Source organism: Epinephelus moara, chromosome 11 (assembly GCF_006386435.1).
Source record: "Epinephelus moara isolate mb chromosome 11, YSFRI_EMoa_1.0, whole genome shotgun sequence".
Taxonomy (NCBI): domain Eukaryota; kingdom Metazoa; phylum Chordata; class Actinopteri; order Perciformes; family Serranidae; genus Epinephelus; species Epinephelus moara.
In genome coordinates this window covers 4,070,818-4,095,184 of record NC_065516.1, presented here as the reverse complement: position 1 = coordinate 4,095,184, position 24,367 = coordinate 4,070,818, and the positions used below count along the sequence as shown (strand labels likewise).

The 24,367-nt window shown below is 43.1% G+C and overlaps 1 protein-coding gene across 1 annotated transcript in view; it reads left to right on the top strand.

The window, feature by feature from the left end:
• The window catches only part of tubb6 (tubulin, beta 6 class V), a 33,226-nt gene extending 9,363 nt beyond the window's left edge, over window positions 1-23,863 (top strand). The window contains exons 6-7 of the mRNA XM_050056503.1: window positions 153-967; window positions 23,125-23,863. Of these exons, the coding sequence (XP_049912460.1) occupies window positions 153-967; window positions 23,125-23,194 (885 nt within the window). The 3' untranslated portion in view covers window positions 23,195-23,863. The remainder of the gene's footprint in view (window positions 1-152; window positions 968-23,124) is intronic.
• Window positions 23,864-24,367: the final 504 nt, after the last annotated feature.

Here is a 24,367-nt window from a genome sequence, read left to right as displayed (position 1 = left end):
TCTTTTCACTGAAATCCTTAAACCATTACCCCAAACCTTCTTCTTATGGCGAATGCAACAACTCCACAGACCACCCTTTCTGTAGTTGTTTCATGTCTCCTCCTCCTTGAAACTTTAACATCTCTGTATCTGATCTTCTTTTGATCTATTAGGTGTCAGACACTGTAGTGGAGCCGTACAACGCCACCCTGTCTGTCCACCAGCTGGTTGAAAACACAGATGAGACCTACTGCATCGACAATGAGGCCCTTTACGACATCTGCTTCCGCACTCTTAAACTCACAACACCCACCTATGGCGACCTTAACCACCTTGTGTCAGCTACCATGAGCGGCGTGACAACTTCACTCCGTTTCCCCGGGCAGCTCAACGCAGATCTCCGTAAGCTGGCCGTCAACATGGTGCCTTTCCCCAGACTCCACTTCTTCATGCCAGGGTTTGCTCCTCTGACAGCACGAGGCAGCCAGCAGTACAGAGCACTTACTGTCCCTGAACTCACCCAGCAGATGTTTGATGCCAGAAACATGATGGCAGCCTGCGACCCTCGCCATGGACGATACCTGACCGTTGCAACTGTCTTCCGCGGGCCCATGTCCATGAAGGAGGTAGATGAGCAGATGCTGAACGTCCAGAACAAGAACAGCAGCTACTTTGTGGAGTGGATCCCCAACAACGTCAAGGTGGCTGTCTGTGACATTGCTCCCCGGGGGCTCAAGATGGCCGCCACCTTCATCGGTAACAGCACTGCCATCCAGGAGCTGTTCAAGCGGATCTCCGAGCAATTCTCTGCCATGTTCCGCAGAAAGGCTTTCCTGCACTGGTTCACGGGCGAGGGCATGGACGAGATGGAGTTCACAGAGGCGGAGAGTAACATGAACGACCTGGTGTCGGAGTACCAGCAGTACCAAGAGGCCACTGCCAACGACGGCGAGGAGAACTTTGAGGACGAGGAGGACGAGATCGTCGAGTAAGGAGGCTGAACATGTCTGGTAAAACTGAGAGAACACTGGTGGAGTGATTATGGGAAGGCAGAGTAAAAACATTAAATATTAACAATAAGACACAAGGAGTTGGTCCATTTGAAATCTGATAATTGGCCCCGTTATTACATTATAAAGTAAAAATATTACCCATTGGCCTCAGCTTCAGATATTTAATTATTAAGATTAATATGTTAATTAAATATCTAAAAAAAAACAAAAAAACTTAGTACTCTTGTTCCTTGTAGCAGCCTGATCTCACTCCCATGTCGTCAAACTATGCCGGTTGGGCAGTGACCCTGGCGTCTCTATAATGACATCGGGGGCACCCTTTAGCATCTGTGTCAGACTCACCGTACTTTTCACAAACTATAATGTGAACCCATCAATGTCATTATTAGACATTCAGAGCAATAGACATAGTTTAAAGAGTGAGAAACTTCCCTTTGGGTTGGTGGGAGTGGATGTCAACAGGTCCAGCAAGCAGAGGACTTTGACCCAGGAGGCCAGAGTTCTAGGCCAATAAACAGCAACATTAGGGTTGCGGGGTTTGTGCCACTCAAAGCCAGGTGTTTTCATGCATCATCAGCAATCTTTTTCCTAACCATAACTAAGTATTTCTGTTGCCTAAATCTAACTGTCGACCCCTTCTGCATCAAGATACAATGCAAAAGGCCTCCCCTGGTGTTATTATAGTCAGGCTGTTCTCATGCACTGGTTGTATACCAGCAAAATGTAATGCACCAGAATTTGTATAAATCCTGTGTAATCATGAGCCAGTAATTGTTGTGTTACTCACGTATTCGGGAAGGCTGCAATCAGGTGATGAACGCTTAAAGTAAAGAAGAAAGTTGTATAAAGAGCAGGAGGTGGGTTTGGGTAGTGGATGGGTCAAATAAACGCATGACTTAATGTTCCTTTTCCTAAACCTCACCTATGTAACTTTATCCTCCTAAACATAACCTACGTAACTTTACGTTAAGTACGTAATGTGACAACCCTTTTCATGCAGTGCTTATTTGTTGATATCATATATCACTAATATCATATCAACAGTTATGTATGCATTTTCACAAGCTATCATACAAACCGTTGTATGAAGATGCGTCGTTATAGCAACACTTCTGCCCAAGCAGCAAAATATGATGAGCAGGGATGAGATCACATTGAACAGGAATAAGTTATTGTTTCATAAACTAGACATCTAACGGAATAATTGAAAAGTTTATTAACAAATGAATCCAAAGTGAAAATAATTGTTAGCTGTGTCCTTAAGTTTTTCTCTATTAAGCAATACTGAAACTGACTGTTAAGACTGTTCTTAATATTTTCCACAATAGCTTCTGTCTTCTATTTGCCATGTGATGTTCATGGCAAACTTAAGAACTTCAACAATATTGAACATTTTATATACTTTCATTTTAGGGGGTGCGTGTGTCTGACAGGAGGAAATCTAATTCTTTATTGTGTTAAACACAGTTTTTGTGCCTTAACCTCACTAAACTTTAACTACAGAGACATCACATTAGAAAAGGCTCAGGTGAGTTGTTTTGGAAGGCAGTGACATATTTGTCATTTTGTTGTAGGAATGCAAAGAATACATTGTGTTAACAACACACATAATGATGGTGATGGTGATGGTAATATAATAATAATAATAATAATAATGATAATAATAGCTAATACTTGAATTTAATGCAGTGGAAATGTGCTGTAGGTGTCATGCACTGATTTACAAGATGTTAAAACTGTAAGTGGAAAAGTGAAGGCATATTTGATGAAGTTTATATCACAAACAAACAAACAAACAAACAAACAGACACATGATCCTGATCAATCCTTTTGTACTGTACTGTGTTTGAGTGTGTTTGTTGTTTTCAATCTGTGGTTTTTGTACACGTCTAGAGTGGCTGAAGAGAGGTTAAAATAAAAGCTTCTTTCAAGGCCTTACACTGTTACATGTCTGCTTGTGCTGTGCTTTTAATTTGTGCTGTATCTTATGTACCACTGGATCTGTCTGCATATTTATGTTTTACATGAATTGTTTGGCTCTTTGTTCAGGTGCTTCTTTTTGTGCATTTAACCTGGTGGTTCATTGCTTGGGTCCAGACCTTTAAATCCACAGAGTTGACTGTTTTGTCTGGTCATCACATGAAATAGTGGCGTCCTGCTTAACAAAGCAATCAATCCAATGGATGCCACAGTGGTACCAATGCTTAGCCAGTCAGTGCCAACACCCCTAATCAAGGACGTGAGAATAGGAACTACATGCTAATGTACCTACAGTATATAAAGTTAGATTATTTGCATCATTTCAGGCCATGCCATTGTTTTGAAGGTCCATAATTCCAAAGCCTTAACAGTCTGAAAAGGAATATTTCTCTGAAAATATGTTACACACTCTTACTAACAGAAGTACATAGCTAATAATTAAACAGAATGACCCTATCAGACCTTCCTACTATGGCCATTACCTGCCCTACTCTGCCTCTGATTGGCTTACCCTGATATTCTTACCTTGACCTTTACCAGTCTCACTCCTCATGCCTAAAACTAACCAACCAGACCAATAAAGGAGTTCTAGTCAGTCAGGGGCAGAGTGGGGCTGGTCATGCCTTAGCCATAGTCGGAACCGGTCGGAATGATTGATGATGTCATTCTGCAAAGTAATTAGCAGACCCAAATGAAATCTGCTGATTTAAAAAAAAAAAAATATTATTATTATTTTTAACCAGAACCAGATTGAAATGGTTTTTTGTTGGTTTTTGTTTTGTAATATTATAGATTCAGTAAAAAAAAAAATCAGTTCAGTTGGAGTTCTGTTCTGAGAATTCTGTACGTGCTGATTCCATGTGGGCCTGATAACTTGGGCTTTGGGTCCTATGGGCCATTTTTCAGGGGTGGGGCTAACTGAAGAGTCAATTTGTCCGACATCACGGAAACCTTCACTTAGTGACCTCTCTTTCCTGTTCGGGCTGCTGAATAATATTGTTAAATTTGTTTTTACCCCTACCAGATTTATTTTACATAAACTGTGTGTCTTATCTCCTTATTGCCCGATATTGTAGACAAAGTGCAGCAAGACTCTGAACTGCTTCCTGTTTAGGACTAAAGATTGAATTGCAATACTTTTTGACTACTTTTTGATACGATAGTTCCCAAATTAAAACTTTTACAGGGTTAGACAAAAGTCTTTTGCAGCTGCTTTGTATTGAGACAAAATTTAACAGTAATGGATTTGAGAAGTGTGGGTTCTTTTTCTGTTCAGATTCTAAATGCTTTAAATAAAGATTTAATGCAGGAGTTCTGTTGAGGTTTCCAAACCACACATGGCCACTCTTTTAGGACCTGAAATCACCCCACCATACTGACAAAATACCACATCAGAGTGGTGAGAGAATCAACCCATCAACAGCATGTTAATCTCTGTCAGCCAGCGCTGTGTTCGAGAGTTGATTGCCCAGCAGTTCTGTTTGTGTTGTGGATTATGTGGAGAGTAGCAGCAACCATCGCTGTCAAAGACAAAAACGCTTTGCTCATGTCTGTTGGCCTGAGCTGATGTCTGTGGATCTATTCTCCACCGGTGGCTCTTTGTATCTCCGCAACACGAGGTATTCAGCCGACTGATGGATAGTTGGCAATAATCATTTTTGCTACTGTGACGCATCAGTATTGTTGCTATGCTTCATTTAGCGGCTATCTAAGTTAGAACGTTTTGTCTGGTCCTCACTGTCTCAAAGTGACAGTTAAGACTTTGGTATAGGTTTAGAATTAGGTCAGGGTGTGGGGCGGAGGAATGTATTATATCAGTGATGGCACTTGTCCAGACGTCCAGCTGCTGTCTCGGCCAGGAAGTCAGCTGGGACAGAAATAATCTTCGCCTGTATGTTTTTTTTTTTGTTTGTTTGTTTTTTCTGGAAGCAGAGTAGGACAACTTTTCTGAACTGTGTTGGACTGAAGATATATTTGCAATAATAAAGATTTTAGACATTTAGCTGAAACTCTCACATTGAAAATTATGAACATTTTTAGGACATACTATACTATGACATTTTTGATAATTTTTCAAATAACATACTAGACTATGTTTTTTTTAATGAAATTTTTTAGGACATATACTGTGACATTTTGAGGATTTTTTAAGACATGCTACACTATGACTTTTTTAACGAACATTTTTAATACTTACCATGCCATTTTGTATGACATACTATACTGTGACATTTTTATGAAAATCTTGACACTAAACAGTGACTCCAATGATTTTTTTCATCGTGTGTTTTTTTTTATGACTTTTTTTTAATGACATACTATACTTTGACACTTTTTGCGAAAATGTTGATATACCACACCATGACTCTTTTGTATGGCAAACTCTGACAAACTATGACTAACTAGTATGACATTATTGTGAAAAATTGTGATACATACTGTACGATGGCTTTCAGATATTATTATTACTATGACAAAATATACTGACATTATGACATCGTGGAAATTTTGACATACTATGCTATGACATTATAAATGATTTTTTAAAATGACATATTATACGTTGACATTTTTTTAATTTTTTTTTTACAAACTATGCTAGGAATTTTTTAATGAAAAATTTAATACATGCTATACTATGACATTTTTTACTGCATACTATACTATGTCAGACTTATACTTATATTCTCTATCCCTATGTGTATCTGTGTTTTTGTATGCATCGCATAATAGACTGTGTGTCCTCAGGATTAATATAGTAGGCCCTATCTATCTAGAACATTTGACTTATATTGCCACCTGATTTTCATGAAATTTGGTGTGAGAGTGTAGCATGGGCCAAAGAAGAACCCATTACATTTTGAAGCAGATCTGACTTATGGGGCAAATACACAGCTTGTTTGTCACTCTTGTTACGCTGTGAGCATTTTGCCTTCGTGGAATAAATGCCATACATTTCAAAACCCAGTAGATGGTAGTAAAGTAAAGTAGAGACAAAAGTGCCAGTTTTATAAATACAATGACTCTGTATCACAATCCACATTCAGAGATACCAGTAATCCTCTGGAGTAGACTTCACATGTAGCTGCTCAAACTTTATACAGAAAGCAGTCGTTATGAAAGATTCAGCAGTTTCATGGAAGAGCTGGTACAACTGTAACGCTGCTTTTTTCTCAAACTTAAGTTTGACTCGTGCAACCACTTATAATCTGACTTGCATTCAAATATGAAGTGTCTGCAATAAACTCCACTGGAGATATAAAGGCAAAAAGAAATATTTCCATTTTAGTAGTAACAAAACTTAACCTTGTCCCCTTTTAGGGACAAAAAAACAAAAACTCCTAACTTCAAAAAATTTGAAAAAGGAAACAATTTCTACACAATTTTGAAAATACAACTCCCTCATGAGGCCAAAACAGTGTACAGTTGTTGTTTTTTAAATGTGTTACACCAGTGTTTCACTGGTGCTATGTAAGATATCCACATGATAGCTGTGTGTATTTTGTTGTAAAGTATCAGTTTTGAGAGGAGAAAACATGGCTTGGAGTGCAGTGTTGCAATTTGCAAGAGATTTGTGGAGTTTTGATGAAATGTTTAACTCTTTCCAGTTTGTGTTTCAGGAAACTTTAAAACTTTTAAAAGAGACCTATTATGCTTTTTGGGGTTTTTCCCTCTTCTTCAATGTGTTATATAGCATTTTTCTTCCTCTATAAGGTCTGCTAAGTAAAAAAAAAAAAAAAAAAAGTCCAGGCTAAAGGGTTCTGTCTCCCCACCGGCACACAGCTCCTGACCTGCCTGAAACAGCTTATTTGAATTTCCCGCCTTTAGTTACGCAACATTATTTCAGGCCACTGAGCCGCACCCCCAAACAAGCCTGCTCTGAGCAGAGCCTGAGCACAGGCTGCAGAGTTTGAACCATTGAGGAGCTGTTGAGGAGACGCCATGTCTAGGAGACGCTGCTTTCTTCATTGTGACTAAAAATGATCCTTGTTTGGACTGCCAAAGGGCAAAGGAACAAAGAAGAAGTGGTTGGAATTTATTTTCAATACAATTCCTCCACAGTACAACCTGGGCCTTTTATTGTGTTCCCCCTATTTTCCTGAAGACTGCTTCACAAACTGGCAACACATTACTGCTGGATTTTCACAGCAGCTACTGCTGAAAGACGGGGCAGTTCCCATTGTTGGACAAATCTGGAGATTCGGGATCACAACCTGTAAGTATGCTTTATGAGTTGTGAATTTGTTGTGTAAAACCAAACAAACCATGTAAGTTGAGTAATGCTGTTGCATGTAGATAATGTTAGCTAAATGATGACTAATTAATAGATGCCAATATATCAAGTTAAGCTAGTTAACAAAAATACTAATTTTATTGTTACCTATGTTAAATCGCTTGCTAGCTAGTTTCATGCTAGGAATAAACCCACTCCTCCTTAATTTCTGCGCAGAACTTGTGCTCACTATTGCTTTGCACATATTATTTTAATCTTTATTGCCTCAATAGAAAGAGCAGGGTCAGGGAGGAGACAGTGGACCAGAGGCCAGCAAAGATGATCATGCAGGGTCTTCACAGGTGAGGAGAGATTATAACTGGCTGAGAGAAAATATCTAGAGCATAAAAGTAAATGTGCGATTAATTTCCACAGCTATATCACCACTACTATTCTTGATTCTATTTCTAAATTTTGCTTTGCACATTTATTATCCATATTATTGTAATAGATAGGAGAGGGACAGGGAGAAACCAGGCAGGTATCAGGACAGGGACCTGACAGCATCACCAATTATCAGCCCAAGGCTTCACAGGAAAGGAGAAATTATAACTGGCTAAGGCTATAGGATAAGAGTGACTCTAAGATTATTTTTCACAGCTATTTCAGAACTACTTTTATTTATACTCTAAAATGTTTTTTTCTGTATTGCAATAGCAATACTACTGCATTATTTGTGTTTTTTAAAGGCAGCAGGTCATGCCATTTTTCTTTATCTTGATGAATTTTGCACATCTATGCTGTCATATTTGATGATTTGTGCACGCAAAAAAAATCAAAGCTACATTGCATCCCCCTTGTTAAAAAATTAACAATTCGACCACTGGCTGTAGGCCTCAGCTAACTGGCTAACCAAAGCTATTGTTTAAAAATGCTTTTGCTACTCGGCATACAGTAAGTTAAACTGCCAGCTTGGTGGTGTCAGTAAGATGAATTTAATGACTGAATTGTGGAGAATCTAACAGAGCTAAGATGTTCAGCATTGTCCATATTGACAAAAGCTGAAACATTTCTATGTGTGATGCCCGAGCTAAGCAGCTACTGCTGCTAGCACAAGCGAGTCTTAGTGGTCAAGCGAGTTCTCAGCTGACAACTGTTAAATAACTTACTGTGTATTACATTAGCTAGGTATGTCAACCAGTGGTTAATACTAGTCATTCAGCTAATCTTAACTGATGTTTTTCTAAAGCCAGCTGCTAACGCCACGTAGCTAGTTGTTGTGAAGTCAGATAAGGTAAGGGGAGTGATGTTTCTGATACACGCTGTCTCTGGGCTGCTGGGGACAGGTCTCAGATAGTGAAACTTGGACCCCACCTCTCCTCCACCCGGACACTGAGTACGGGCTCCCTACAAGGATGTATGCTGAGCCAACTACTCTACATCCTCTACACCTCTGACTGCAGACCTGCCCACATCAGTAACACCATAGTGAATTTTGCTGACGACACGACAGTGGTGGGGCTGATCTCTGTGGAGATGAGTCTGCCTACAGGGACAAGGTTCTGAACACCACAAAGACAAAGGAGATCATTCTGGACTTTAGGAAGCGCAGGGCAGATCCGTCCCCCCTCTACATGATGAAAATGAACTGAAAATGGCAGCGCACACAGACACAGCGGCTCGGTGCTCTTCTGGACAGTGTTTTGTGTGGCTGTTTTTGTGTGTGTGTTGTATGGGTTCCTGACGTTTTTCTGCTTGGCGAACTACATCTACAGCTGGCATGATCTCATACAGATAGGTTTACGGAACGAGGGACACGCTACAGCTGAGTTTCTTGGGTCACACAGCATCCCGGATGACATAGCTAGGACTCCGGGCCCTCCCTGGATTACAATCCCAGCGAGGAGACGGCGGCGGCGTACGAGAGAAAGCAGAAGTAGGGCTGCAGAGCTGGCATGCTAGCAAGGCTACGGAGGCAGCCGCACAAACCACCGCTTCCCAGCGTTTTCCTCGCTAATGTGAGGTCCCTCGCCAACAAGCTGGATGAGCTGAAGCTACAGCAAACAAGACTGTCGGGGACAGCTGCATTCTGTTATTCACGGAGACCTGGCTTCATGCACTCATCCGGAACATGGCTGTTGAGCTAGCAGGCTACATAGCATATCGACAGGACAGGACTAAGGCCTCCGGTAAGAGCAGAGGAGGGGGATTATGCATATATGTGAACAACAGCTAGTGCACCAATGCCAAGGTGTTAGCCAGCCACTGCTCCCCAGACCTGAAGTTTGTGCTAACTGCTGTGTACCACAAGATGCAAATGCTAGCGTGGCTAACGGACACTTATATGAGTCCATCAACAAGCAACAAAGCTCATATCCTGAAGCTGTTTACATCATAGCTAAGCCACTAGCTCACCTTGGCCAGTCTGACCATACATCCCTGCTTTTGATCCCAACATACCCCCCCCCCCTGGCCTGAAGGTGCTTCACACCAGCTGCAGGATTGCTTCCAGAGAACAAACTGGGATATCTTTGAACATCAGGTAGCGATCCTGGGATACATTAAGTTCTGTACAGACACCGTCACTGTAGATAAACGCAGTCGGGTCTACCCGAACAGGAAGCCCTGGATGACGAGTGAGGTCCAGAAGCTCCTGAGGGAGATGAACAATGCGTTCAGGTCTGGGGATGGGGCACAATACAGTGCTTCCAGAGCCAACCTGAAGAGAGGCACCCGAGGGGCTAAAGCGGCATACAACCTACCTAACCTACAACATTACAGTGTGGTATGAAGGCAGGACAGCTGCAGAGAAAAAATCACTGCAGCGGATTATATGCGCAGCTTAAAACGTCATTGGCTGCCCGTTACCTTCACTTAAGGACACTGCCACTGCCCGCTACCTCAAAAGAGCCTCTACCATTGCCAAAGACTCTATACACCTTGGCCATAAAACTTTCCAGCTACTGCCTACAGGCAGACGCTATCGGTCCATCAAAGCACACACGTCCAGATTTGATAACACTTTTTTCCCCCAGGCCATTATTGCACTTAACTCTCAATAACAACTCTGCGGTCCACACATTTTGCAATATGGACTTTTTATATAGCTGTTTGCACTCCACTACTGCTGCTTGATGCAGAATTGCACTATGGTTGGACTTGTTGTTTTTAATGTCAATTCTATGATTTATGATGTGGGATGTGTGTGGGTGAGTTTTTTTATCAGTATTATTTATTTATGTGAGAATGTTGTCAAGCACCATTTGGAGCAGCATCCCCAACTGCGTTGTATCTGGTATGCAATGACAATAAAGACTTCAATTCTATTCTATTCTATTCTATTCTATTCTATTCTATTCTATTCTATTCTATACAGGAGAAGGATAGAGGACCACCTCAACAGCAACAACACCAGGCAAGTATGGCAGGGGGTCCAGAACATCACCAGCTATATGTCAAGCATCCTCTCAGCTGTTGAGGGGGATGAAGCTCTGGCAGAGGAGATGAACCTCTTCTTTGCCCATGTTGAGGCGGACTCATTGGCAGCAACGTCACAACCACCTGTCAGCAGGGTCCACACACTCACAGTGGAGGAAACTGAGGTGAGGGGTACACTGAGGGCCGTGAACCCCAGAAAGGCATTGGGGCCAGATGGCATGGCTGGTTGGGTTCTGAAAGACTGCGCAGACCAGCTGGAGGGGGTTTGTCCTAGTGCCGCTCCCCAAAAGGACCATTAACACTCTCAATGACTACCATCCAGTAGCACTCATACCCATCATTATGAAGTGCTTTGAGAAGCTGGTGCGGAGGCACATCATTGACAGTCTACCACCGGTTCTGGACACACACCAGTTTGCCTACAGAGCCAACAGAATCACGGAGGACGCTATGGCTACAGCTCTCCATGCTGCTTTGTCCCACCTGGAGCAGTGGGGAGCTACGTGAGGCTGCTCTTCATGGATTTCTGTTCGGCCTTCAACGCCATTCTTCCCCACAGACTAGTGTCCAAGCTGACAGAACTGGGTCTCTCACCACCCATCTGCTACTGGATCCTGGATTTCCTGTTGGAACGCTCGCAGAAGGTTAGAGTGGGCCCCCATACCTCCACTGCTCTCAGCACTGGCTCACCACAGGGCTGCGTGCTGAGCCCCCTACTCTACATCCTCTACACCTACGACTGTGCCCCCACCCACCCCAGCAATACGTTTATAATGTTTGCTGATGACACCACAGTGGTCAGACTCATCTCTGGGGGGAAGAATTGGCCCACAGGGACGACGTGGAGCGGCTGTCCAGGTGGTGCAGCAATAGCAACCTGGCTCTTAACACCACCAAGACAAAGGAGGTGATCATCGACTACAGGAAAAATAAAACGGACGTTCAACCACTCTACATCAATGGGGACTATGTTGAGAGGGTCTCAACCTTTCGGTTCCTCGGCATCCACATGGAGGAGGACCTGACCTGGGGCACCAACATCACGGAGCTGATAAAGAAGGCACAGCAGAGACACCACGGCTGTCATCAAAAAGGCACAGCAGCGTCTGCACTTCTTGAGAGTGCTCATGAAGAATAATGTTACTGAGAAGTTGCTGGTGACCTTCTACCACTCAACCACTGACAGCATTTTAACATACTGCACCTCAGTATGGTTCACCCACTGCACTGAGGCAGACCGGAAGAGGGTCCAGAGAGTGGTCAAGATGGCGCAGAGGATCATTGGCTGCCCCCTCCCCTCTCTGAAGGACATTTATACATCCCGCTGAGGGAATCATCAGAGACAGCACCCACCCTGCTTCACACCTGTTTGTCCTGCTGCCCTCTGGCAGGCATTTCAGGTCCATCAGATCCAGGACAAACAGGCTGAGAGACAGCTTCTTTCCACAAGCCATCACTACATCGAACACGAACTTACACTAACACCCCCACCCTCAGTCCTCTCTCATCACTTAATATTTATGCTACTTACTTTACATTGCGCGCTACTTATCTTATATTGTGTGTTATATATTGTCTCGTGTTACGTGACAATCCTGTTGCATAAATGTTGTCTGCTATGCAAACGCAACTTATCTGTATTTCTTGTCTGCACCTTAGAAGTAGCCCCCACAATTTCGTTGTATATGTAGCATCCTTTTGTTCCTGTGCAATGACAATAAAGGCTTTCTATTCTATTCTATTCTATTCTATTCTATTCTATTCTATTCTATTCTATAAGCCCAAACACAGCATTTCAGACAGAGAAAAACTGGAACAGTAACAGCCTGAACTGCTGCTAGCATCCTCTAGAGGCTGCAACATTCATTACAACCAGCAGTGGAGATAAGTTTGTCCTTAGGGCGGTGCAAGAGGAAAGGTCATGGGGTTATTTAACCCGTTGAACTCTGCAATAGAAATGGTCTTCTGAAATCTCAGAAGCACGGAATGTTAAGGGCACTTGCCAGTAACCCTTTAGCAAGTCTAGCTTTGTGATGTAACGAGCAGCTCCAACCCTGTCTATGCAATCCTCCACACAAGGAAGAGGAAAAGAATCTGGTTTAGTAGCAGCATTTACTTTCCTAAAATCAGTACAAAATCGTTTGTGTTCCATCGGACTTTGGCACTAACAAACACGGGGAACTCCAGGTGCTGGAACTAGGAACAGCGAGGCCATGCTTTTGTAAATACTCAACCTCCCTCTGCATTTGAGCTCTTTTAGTTGGATTCACACGATAAGGATGCTGCTTAATAGGAAGACAATCACCAGTATCAATATCATGTTGGAAGAAGAGAACACAATGATGTCGCCCTTTGAGGCCTTTGAGGCAAGGTTGGTTTCTGCCCCGGTTCTGGCCTATGCAGACTTTTCACACCCCTTCATCTTGGAGATTGACTCTAGTCATAGTGGTTTCGGAGCTGTCTTGTCTCAGGAGGGCGAGGGTGGTGTTAGGCCTATAGCTTATGCCAGCCGAGGTCTCCGGCCCACAGAGCGCAACATGAACAATTACAGTTTCATGAAGCTGGAATTTCTGGCCCTTAAGTGGGCAATGACTGAGAAATTCCGTGAGTATTGTTGGGGCACAAATGTGTGGTCTTCACCGATAACAACCCGCTAAGTCATCTCCACTCTGCCAAATTGGGGGCCACAGAGCACCGGTGGGCTGCCCAACTTGCTGCTTTCGACTTCGAGCTGAAGTATCGATCAGGCCGCAGCAATAAGAACGCTGACGCGCTTTCTAGGCAGTACACATCAGGCTCCAGCTTGGCCGAGCACCTACCTGGCACTTCGGTCCCAGCTCGTCTTCAGCAAGCAGTCTGCCCAGACTCTATAGCAGCAGTAACTCAGTCCATGGTATCTGCCCTCCTGTTCCACTCGCTTTCTGACATTCGCTCCTTGCAGGAGGCGGACCCCCTCCTGAAGGAAGTCTTAGTCTTTTGGAGACGACAAGTTCGGCCAACCCCAGAGGAGAGGCGACAACTCTCCAGACCGGTCTTGGCACTGTTGCACCAATGGGACCGCTTGGTGGAAAGAAAAGGTGCTCCACCGTTGGGTTTTCCGTTCGGATGGAAAATCTCCAGCTTATCTTGCCTGCTCTCCTGAAACAGCAGACATTGAAACAGCTCCACCAGGCACACGGCCACCAGGGCATTAACCGAACAACCGAGCTGGTACACTTTTCATTTTCATGTTTATTTGATAGGGACAGATACATATACATAGAGAATTACACAGCAATTAACCAATGCAATGTATCACAGCATTTGTAGCTACTGCTAATTTCCAATGCCCGTCCCTAGAAAGGCCTTGAAAAAAAAAAACATACAAAACAACATACACACACACAACAAAAACAATACACATATTTACATACAGATACACATCATATGCATATTGTATACCTACCCTACCTCCCACCCCACCCACCTACCCACCTCTACACATAACTGATTACCTTTTAAAAATTCCTTCAGTTTAATTTTAGAATGTCGACAGTTTTGTTCTGGTTTAAGTTGGATAGGCAGTCCATTCCATATATTAGCTCCCTTTATGACAAAGGATGTCTGGCCAAAGGAAGTCTTCCAGTACGGCACTTTACACTTCCCTGCCGTGGTATTCCTAGTGACCAGTCCCACGGCCTGTAACGGTCGCACCATGTCACTGAGAACCTGAGGGGCCTGGCCATGTAAACACCTGCGTATAAGATTGGCATTTGCAAATGCAATAAAGTTGTCAGAAGCAGGCTGACGACAGCGATGTTACTGGCCAGGAATGTGCTCTGACATAAAGCAGTGGGTCGGAGAATGTGAGCGCTGTCAGGTCGCGAAAGATTTGGGACCAGTGTCACACAGGTTTATGGGCCACCTGCTTGCATCTAGGCCAAACAAGATTGTGGCACTTCATTTCACCATGTTGGAGCCCTCCCGGAACGGACTAGAAAACGTTCTGGTGATGACAGACGTGTTCAGCAAGTACACTGTAGCTGTCCCAACTCGGGATCAGCATGCTTCTACTGTGGCTCAGGTTCTGCTGAATGAAGGGTCAGTGTTTTGAGAGCTCTTTAATCCAACAGCTCTGTTGTTTGTATACCGTAGAGAAATCTCGCACCACCCCATACCACCCTGCAGGCAATGGAAAGTGCGAGCGGTTCAATCGGACCCTCCACAACCTTCTACGCACACTGCCAACATCGCGGAAACAGGATTGGGCCTCCTGTGCTGTTCTGCTATAACACCACACAGCATCAGGTCACAGGGGAGTGTTCATTCTTTCTGATGTTCGGTCGCGAACCTAGGCTTCCTGTCGACTTTTTGTTGGGTCGAGTTCAGGACCCCATACCAGGGAACGTGCAGGACTGGGTGGCTGAGCATCAGGCCAGACTTAAGGTGGCCTTTGAGGGGGCACAGGAGCGGTTGTTGGCTGCAGCTGATCGGCGGAAAGAGCGTCATGCATGAGGCGGGTGCATGAGGCGCCACTGCAGATGGGTCAGTTGGTTTACCTTCGAGACCATAGCGCTAGGGGTCAACATAAAATCCAGGACATGTGGAGTTCTGTGGTCTACCAGGTGCTGAGAGCCCCGCTGGGCGAAGGAGCAGTTTACACGATTGCCCCAGTGAGTGACTTGCACAAAGTATGCCATGTGCATCGCAACATGTTGAAGGCCCAAGTTGGGCCCACGCCTGCTGTTCCGCCTGTTACGGCTCTGTCGCCATCACCAGCTCCTATGGGTAACTCATCCAGTGATGATGATTTATGGTTGCTAGTTCCTGAAACTCCTTTGCCACCTGCTGTGGTTAGAACTCCTGGTCCCATGGAGCCCCTTGCTGTGACTCCAGTCGGAGACACACCTATTCCTGCTACCCCCTTGGCACAGGGCAGACCTCCCTCATTGGATCCTTCTCTGCCCTCAGCAGGTCCTCCCAGTGCTAGCCAGCCAGCTGTGCGTCAGACAGGACGAACCACAGCTGGTCAACATTCTAATGTTCATCATCTTCCCCGGCCAGTTGGCAACGAAGCTGCTGGACCGTCAAGGGCTGTGTCTAATGTCCAGTCTGCCGTCTAACGGCCCTGATGCTAGCTCGGGCCTCCGCTCTGACATCTATTGCTGTTCTGTCTCCAACTGGTGTCGCTGTCTCCAATTGGTGTTCTGTCTCCAATTGGTGTCGCTGTCTCCCGTTGCCCTTGCTACCTTGCCACACAAAGTTACAAAAAAAAAAATACTACTTGAGGCCGCACACAAAATAAGCTATCCCTAACACAAAGTAACATTCCCACACAGAACAAATGCTATAAAACAAAGCACAGTTAACAAGCTACAAACAACCCAGCACAACACAATATAACACTTCCACACAGAACTAAAGTGTTACGAAACAAAAACACAGTTAATATCACTGTAGACCTACACAAAGCCAGAAGTAAGCAGTCAAGACTTACAAAGAAATCACTAGGCTGATAACCATAGCAGTTACTCCATGACTATTTCTCACCACACAGTATAGAAATAGTATTGACAATACTGCCACCGTTACATGAGTCAGCACAACTCAAGCACTAAACTCTACTCTTACTCCACTGAGAAGAAAGTAGGTTACACAAAATGTAGTCCCTGCAAAAAGCATATGACTATACAAACACAAGGCTCACACGGACAAAATGAAAGCATGAGCACTGGCACTTCACACTCAAACTGCCAGACTAATCAGGGTTACAAATGTTACAAAAGAACACCACTACAACCCAGTATTTAACAGAAACTACTGCGCATAACAAAATAAAATTGCTCTAACTCCCTACATTCACACAGAACACGGTGCGTGTGAAGAACAAAGGCCAGCAAATGCCACCACATGCTATCACTAAATTAGAAGTTGGCGTTTCTAACTAACCGACTCTAGAGTTTACCTGGTTTCCTCTCCATCTGAGACTGAAATTCTATCTAACTAGAACTCAACTAGTCTTCATCGGCTTTCCCGGGCAAGCCAGGGGCCACCCCAGGGTTACTGCACAAAAACAATAAAGTGGTGATGGTCACACCTCTCTCAAAAAAAAAAAACTTACCTCATGTGGCAACATAAGCATGAACCTTCTTACTAACAAACAAAATGTAAAATGTCAATCCAGGGGTACAAAAATTAACTCACCTACTCCAAACTAGGTTTTAGACGAGCCCCCATTATGTTACGACCGACTCAGAGTCGCAACACAATGAGGGACACAACACTGGGTTAAATGCAAAAAGCATATAACATTTATTTACAAAAAGACAAAAAAAAGGGCAAAAGAACACAAACAAAAGCTGGAATCTTGTGCCAGGGAGTTGAGAGAGAGAGAGGGGGCGGAGAAAGGAGCCACTTACATAGACCCAGCCCACAACTTCACGCAGGCGCCCTCAGTCACTCCTTAGTGAATTGTACCTAGAACACAGAGACTTAGAACAGACACACACACACATGCAAAACAGTAACAGAGCACAGAGTGACACGTAACACAATGAATATTGCGAAGGGCGTGGCTCATCACATAAAGGTGTATGACATCTCAAGGGTTTCACCCATCACCACGCAACTTTGTAGGCATATGACCACACATAATCTGAGGGGACCCCTCCATTATTGACCCCATCAAACAAAATGGGGGCGCTAGAGAGCTAATTTCTTATCTAGGCCTAACCGCCATATGGATTTTTACTAAACTTGGTAGATATGTAGAACAGGACGCCTCAAGGTGACTGGAGAAATTTAACTCTAATTGGCAACTGGGTGGCGCTATAACAACAGAAAAATGCTTGAAAATGGCTAAAATGCGACCGATCGCTGTGGCTCCCCCTGTGGACCAATGTTGTTGTTTTTCAAATTTTTGGTATGACTAAGTCATGGTATGGTATATATGCTGTACATAATCACGGAAACTGTCAGTGTGTCATTCTGTCAGTCAGTCATTCTACCAGTGCGCCCCACTTTAAGTTTAAGTTTAGTTTATTTACTTTATTAATCCCCCTGAGGGGAAATTCAATGTTTTCACTCTTGCTTGTCAATTACACACAGGTCCGAAAGACACACACATGCACAAACAGGACCTATACATGCACAAAGTGGAGAGATGTCAGAGTGAGGGGGCTGCCCTTGGTCAGTCGCCCCGAGTGGTTGGGGGGTTCGGTGCCTTGCTCAAGGGCACCTCGGCAGTGCCCAGGAGGTGAACTGACACCTCTCCAGCCACCAGTCCACACTCCATATTTTGTCCAGACTCGAACAGGCGACCCTCCGGTTCCCAACCCAAGCTACTGCCGCCCCCTGACTTTTAAGTCAATACAACATATAAACACTTTAACTATCTGCCTTTCAACGTGTTACCTCAACTTCTAATGTACAGTTTTAGCCCACTTACTATCCCACTATTGGCAATGGTACTACTGTACTTTCAATAAAGCAATATTGATATTGCTTTAAATTGATAAATTGATAAAAGTATTACTACTGTGTCATTAAAAAATATAAAAATCTGTCATGTTTTTCTGTCATGTTCATCAGATTTTACAAAATAAAAGCACAAATCATATTGATCCAAAGGATTTTAAAATGTAAAAACATAAAGAAAATATTTCTTAACACCCTCTATGTTATTTGAACTGTATACATCATTTTGTATTTGAAATATGCTCATTTTTTTGAGCAGAGTGTGAAGGTGCTGTGATAAAGTCATCATCAATTCCTCTGGTGCCACTGTGTGTTTTGCACCCAATGTAACTTAGCACAGTTATGTCATTATGAGCGTACAACATGATGACTTAGAGGACAGATGCCTTCTTCTGCAAAAACAATGAATGCTCTAGCTATTTTGGCTTTTATTTTAGATTGATATATACAGGATTACACAAATGATTTTCCTGAGCTATTACAAGGAAATTTCTGGGGACATTTTGGTATAATTACAGTGAAATACTACGTTTGCGCGGCATGTGAGGTAGGGTAACATAAGGTATTGTGCTGCTAAAAGAATCAGTGTTCTAGCTATTACAGTTGTAATTATGGATCTGTTTAAATAGGATCGTGCGAACAATGATCTCCTGTGGCAGTCTGTGGGAGGTCAGTTTTTAAAGGGTTAAATCTGAAGGAGTCATCCTCTGGACAGCAAGACCGTGAGATTCCTCAAGTAAAAGTGGATCACTTATCTTGATGGTGATGCTGGGGGAAAAATGTTATCATGAGTCATCCACTGGGTACCATGAATTAAATCAGACGAATTCAGCCAGTAGTTTAACTTTATCACAGAAAGTACCATTTCTTTCGTAGTTTTTCTTGGTCTAGGCTTCTTCGTTTTAATAAAGCTAAAAATTAAGAGTGAGCGTCCAAATTTGTGTCGGCAGTTTTTCTTTGTCCTGTCTGTTTCAACATGACATTGACAATTACATGCACTAAATATTCCCTGTTTTGCCCTTATTCAAAAACGGCAATAATCCTACTAAGCTCTTTACCTGGCAAATGAAAATATTCCACTAATATTCCCTTTTACATCTGGCCATGCATACTGCGATTAACATGCCCTAACATTACGTTTATCACGTTAGAATCATAGGCTGTTTATAAAGATGGACGACATGACTGCTCCCCCATAGTCAGTCTGACAACTGTGGCATCTTCCAATTAAGACGTGGGAAATGTCAGTATTATTGTGGTTTAAATAGCATTATTTGGATATACATACTGTGCATTCAGAATATGTGTCTCAACTGTTTTTTTTACCATAGTTTGTGACACGACCTCCTGTCTGTTTACGGTCAGGTCTGTGTGTTGTCATGGATACGTTGTATACAGACCAACTTTCCAGCAGTGTGCAGGCTGAGGTAAAGATGCATGCCTAAAAGAAAACCCATATTTCTGGTCTGAAGAAGACCAGAAATATGGTCTTCTTCAGACACCCCCGGCCCCCAGCTGAGACGCATTTTCTGAATGTGTATACATGTCTGAAGACTGTTCCTAAAACCCAGAAAATATCAACATATCTTTTTTTTTTTAAAGATATTTTTGGGGGCATTTTTGCTTTTAATTGATAGGAAAGCCAAGCATGAAGGGGGAGAGAGAGGGGGAATGGCATGCAGCAAAGGGCCACAGACAGAGAGTTGAACCCAGGCCGCTGCACATGGATCACCTGCTCTATCCACTAAGCCACCAACACCCCATATTTCCAACATATCTTAACTGGAAGAAAGGTTAATTCAAAATATCCAGATTATGCTGTTCACACGACCTGTATCAAATTCAAAACACTGTTATATTCAGAATAATAGTGGAATATTAGCATGCATGTAAACATAGTCAATGTTGTAATGGCCAGAGACAACATAACACTCAAACACAAATGATAGCAGGCAGACAAGGTCAGTTCAGTGATTTCAATGAAGGTATACTGTAAATAGTCTTACTGGCAGGTACAGGAATTGTAAGGCTGGTGAAGGTCAAAAACAGGGGGGTTGTCCATACAAACAAACAAGTCCAACAAGGAGCAGGTGAGGGAATCAAACAAATCTCAAAGGCCAGATAACAGAAAACAGATAGAGACACTAGAAAGCAGCAAGAAGCATGTAGAAACTATGAGGAACTGACAGGGGGTGTGTGTGGATAAGGGCCGGTTATAAACCACAAGGCTGACAAGGGAAAGTGAAAACAGGTGAGAGGAGGTGGGTAAAATCAGGAAACTGCAGGGCTGACAGGGGAAGTGGGAACAGGTGTGTAGATATGAGGGGATGGCAGGTGATTTGCACCATTACTTTTTTCTCAGTTTGTACATCCTCAGTTCCTTCCCTTGCATCTTAAGGCTAATTTATAGCTGTACATCGGCTCTACACAGAGCCTGTGCCCTAGGCTACGCATGTGGCCTACACCGTTGTGAGCATTTACACTTGTGCGGTGGTATGTCTGTGTCGCTCTGTCCAAAACCCTAGTCAGCAGTAGGGTTTGTGTGAAGTGCTGTAAAGTTTGATTGATTTGAACAGACTTTAAACATCGCTTTAGTGACAATATCAAACACAAGAACACAGTTTGGCTCCGTTACAACTCACAAGGTTCACAGACAAAACAACTGTCGTATAGTGGACTTATTTCCCCAACAAATACAACATGCTAACATTATTAGCACTAGCCAAATAACATTTCACATTGCATAAATTAACCTAGTGGCTGTCAGACTTCTCTCTACTCATAGGCAGCAAGGATAAATCACACACTTCAAATGATATTTTGTAGGTGCTTTATTGTCTTCACAATTTACCATTTATCTGTGAAATAAAAGTTTTTCAGTTTACAAATAGAAACAAGAAGTTTGTGTCACCATGACATGTGGTTACATTTCTAGAGAGGTGCGCGTCAGGCTACACCATAGCTACGGCATCAATTCAATGCCAAAAGTATAAATCCCACTTGAGGAAGAGACACGAGGAGAGAGGAGAGAGGAGAGAGGAGTTGAGACAACAGGCATTTATTCAAATGAGACATCTGTGGTTTGGAGCTGTCATTTTAAAGTGATGTCAGTTAAGTAAGAGGTGTGGTGCACGTACATCCCCTGTCCATTGTTTTGTTAGAGCCAACTGCTGTATTTTATGATCTATCAGATCGGCATTAGGATACACATAAGCAACTGAGGGATTATCATCTGCTGAGGCGACACTCGTGTTGAATGTGGGCAGTCCCAGACACGGAAACCTAGTTTGCTGGCTAATGTTAGCTAGCAAAAATGTCTTTTCCTCTGAGAAACTTTGCAGTGCATACACTTGTTATTGTTTAATTGTTGTTATTGAGGGCGGCACGGTGGTGTGGTGGTTAGCACTGTCGCCTCACAGCAAGAGGGTTGCCGGTTCGATCCCGGGTGTGGCAGCCCTTCTGTGCGGAGTTTGCATGTTCTCCCTGTGTCAGCGTGGGTTCTCTCCGGGCACTCCGGCTTCCTCCCACAGTCCAAAGACATGCAGGTTAATTGGTGACTCTAAATTGTCCGTAAGTGTGAATGGTTGTTTGTCTCTATGTGTCAGCCCTGCGATAGTCTGGCGACCTGTCGCCTCTCGCCCGATGTCAGCTGGGATAGGCTCCAGCCCCCCCGCGACCCTCAAGAGGATGAAGCGGTTAGAAGATGAATGAATGAATGTTGTTATTGACTCAATAACTTGACTTAAATAAATGGACCTGCATTTATATAGCGCCTTTCTAGTCATCTGACCACTCAAAGGCTTTTTACACTACGAGTCACATTCACACACACATTCATACACTGGTGGCCAAGGCTACCATACAAGGTGCCACCTGCTACTCAGTTTTTTTTTTTAACACACACACACACACACTCACACACTGATGGAAGCATCATCAGGAGCAATTTGGGGTTCAGTATCTTGCTCAAGGACACTTTGGCATGCAGGCTGGAGGAGCCGGGTATTGAATCGCTAATCTTCTGATTGGTGGATAACCCACTCTACCCCTGAGCCACAGCCACCTACTACCGCTGTGTTTACTATGCTAATGTTAGAGTTAGCACTTGTTATGCAAGCTGCGGCCTGCATTTTACATCATCATCTGCAACGCAGTTCCTGATTGGCTGCTTATGTTGTCAACTATGGTGCAGATCCCTGATTGGCCTGATTGGATTTGAATTTCCAGACTGACACAGAGAGCGAAACAGAATGTTGAGTTCACGTCATCAGGAAGTTCTTACCAGGCTCATGGTTTGTACATTCCAGCTGTGTGTCATGTCACATTTATATGCCACAGGTGCCAAGAATACTTCTGCAAAGGATACACCTGTACATAGCTCTCACAGCAAGCCACCTCTCTCCTCACCTCTCGAGGTGCATTTCAGGAATTGAGACATCCTTTGACACATTAAGAAGGCGCGCCGTTGAGATTGACTTCACGGGCAGGAGGAGGGGGGAAGAGAGAAGATGAGGAGGCACAAAATAGGGAAATGTGATGAGCCTCAGAACTGGCAGGAGGGACTGAGGGCACTTTGTGAATAGTTGGAGGATGGCAGGTCTCTGGAGTGAGAGGATGGACTGGGGGAAGTGAGCTGTGAAGGGAGTGGAGGCTGTTAGAGCAGCACATTAAAGGGATAGTGCACCCAAAAATGAAAATTCAGCCATTATCTACTCACCCATATGCCGAGGGAGGCTCAGGTGAAGTTTTAGAGTCCTCACAACACTTGCAGAGATCCAAGGGGAGAGGGGGTATGGGTGAGTAGATAATGGCTGAATTTTCATTTTTGGGTGCACTATCCCTTTAAAGAACATGGTGTCATAATCACATTTGCAATGCTCAGCTGTCCACTTACTTTTGTCCATGTTGTGCATCTCGTTGTTCACAGAGACCAGTGTATGGATCTTTTATTAATTAAGTTTCTCAAACATAGTGAGTCTACAGTCTTTAATCACAGAATGATTTTCAGGACGGACTTAGTGAGTTTAACTGTGATTGCTCCAACAGGTGGAATGCAGAGCGGCAGTTTGATGAGCCAGTCAGAGAGCAAGATGACAACTTAAGCCCAATCACATAAAGGCAGAGGCGGGCCATCATCTGGAAAAAAAATCCTGCAACGTGAATTGTTCCTGGTTTTCTGAGTTTTAGGCATGTGTGAATTAAAAATAGCAGCAGGATCAGGATCACTGGTTCTATTTAATATGTTGAATTTGAAACAAATTAACTGTTTTTATGTGCAAATGACTTGAAACTTCAGCCCAACGCTGACAGATAAAAGGTTCATTCTGTATGACTCTGCAAAACACTGTATCAGGTGAAACATTTTTGTAACTAATTATTCTTCACATGGTCAAAAAAAAATACAAGGTTAGAGTGAGGAGAAAGACTGTTACTGTGGTTAGATATTTTTAAAAAACAAAACACAGACAATAAAGGCTTTCACACCAACACTTACACATAAATAATAATAATAATAATAATAATAAAATGTTTTTATCTAAGAAGTCTTGCACAGAGAGGCAGGAACAGTCCTTCTGTGTCTAACATGTCTGTTTGGAGAAGCGATATTGTTGAATTAAATAGAACAGGATCCAGATTCACTGCAGTGCTTTATTTCTATTTGTAGTGATGATTTAACTGGAAATATCAATGTTTTCTCATTCTGGTGATGGAAATAGAAATGTATTCATAAAAGTAAACCTACAAACAAATAAACACAACTATAAGTTCATTTTCACACACATTAATGCTTGATTTTCCTGACTGGATGCAAGATGTTTTTGTCAATAAATCATGTCAATAAATCTTTTTGGACTCACAACTCATTGTTGTTACTCCTGAAGAATATGGGCTCATTATGACCCCTAGTGGCCAAAATTAAGAGCTGCAACAACAAGTGAGAGTCAGATAACCAAGGAGCCTGTCACTGTAATAATAACACTGCGAAACATCACACAGGAAATTAATGGAATCAAAATCAACTAATCTTTTGTCATTTAAGTTTTGTCTGATTGTTTAGCTACTATCTTTAAACCTATAGGAAAACTCTAGCAAAACTCTGTACACTAACCACAAAACCTTAGACCAAACCAGCAAACATTATATATCTCTTGTAAAGGCAAACCATTCTTGCAAAACTCTGCTGCTTTAACACTGCAATTGCCGCCTAGTGGTTGTATGCCTACACAAGCCAGTCAAGTTACACTTACAGTTTACAGCCATGTCTGTAAAAACACAGATGTTTCACACA